The sequence below is a fragment of the Calidris pugnax genome, unplaced genomic scaffold (assembly GCF_001431845.1).
Source record: "Calidris pugnax isolate Ruff unplaced genomic scaffold, ASM143184v1 scaffold28, whole genome shotgun sequence".
NCBI lineage: Eukaryota > Metazoa > Chordata > Aves > Charadriiformes > Scolopacidae > Calidris > Calidris pugnax.
Window position 1 is genome coordinate 8,477,102 of NW_015090842.1, and position 742 is coordinate 8,477,843.

At 65.8% G+C, this 742-nt stretch overlaps 1 protein-coding gene across 1 annotated transcript in view; it reads right to left on the reverse strand.

Moving 5' to 3' along the window:
• GSE1 (Gse1 coiled-coil protein) overlaps positions 1-742 on the reverse strand; it is a 19,956-nt gene that overhangs the window by 2,952 nt on the left and 16,262 nt on the right. The window contains exons 11-12 of the mRNA XM_014942572.1: positions 512-619; positions 34-405 (exon numbers count right to left, since the gene is read on the reverse strand). Coding sequence (XP_014798058.1) covers positions 34-405; positions 512-619 — 480 coding nt within the window. The remainder of the gene's footprint in view (positions 1-33; positions 406-511; positions 620-742) is intronic.

The window sequence follows — 742 nt, forward strand, 5'->3', positions numbered from 1 at the left end:
TACCCAGCCCCCTCCCCACATCCCTGCCATTACCTTTGTGCTTCTGCAACGCCTTCTGGGTGGACTGCAGCACCGACTCGTGGAACTGGTGGGCGAACTCCTCGGCGATGAAGGGCTCCCAGGGCTTGCTCTTCCCGTTCATGCTGTGGGACAGCGGCACCGGGATGTCCTTGGGGAGGGGACCCCGGACGTAGCTGAGGATGCTCAGTGCCTTCTTCCCGGGGTGCCCATCGCTCAGCCGGGGTTTCTCTGCCGGCGTGGCAGCCGATTCCTTCGCCCTGGGTAGCTCCTGGGGTCTCAGCTGCTCTAACCTGCCGGGCTCTGCCGTCTTCTGCCCCTCCGGCACCGAGACGGCGATGCCCACGGGTTTATCTGGATCCAGCAGGAGTGGTGGCACCGGCAGCTCTTTGGACAGAGAAGGAGCAAAGTGGGCATCCATGTGGGCAAAGCTGTGTGCCCCCCATCCCATTCCCAGCCAGCCAGGAGCCAGGGAAGGACCAGAGGTGCTTACCGGTGGTGGGGCCGCTGGGGCTGTCCCGCGGTGAGCTCTTCACCACCACGGCGGCCGGCGTGGTCTTCTGCTTCATGGCCTGGAGCATCTCCACCAGCTTCTCCTTGTCTGCGGCATGGGAAGCTGAGGTTTAGTGTAGCCTCTGCTCAGCAGAGCAAGCTCACGGCCCCAGGCGGGACCCCCACGTGGCACCCCCAAACCAGGGACCACCCCCCCCCCCCCCCCCCCCCG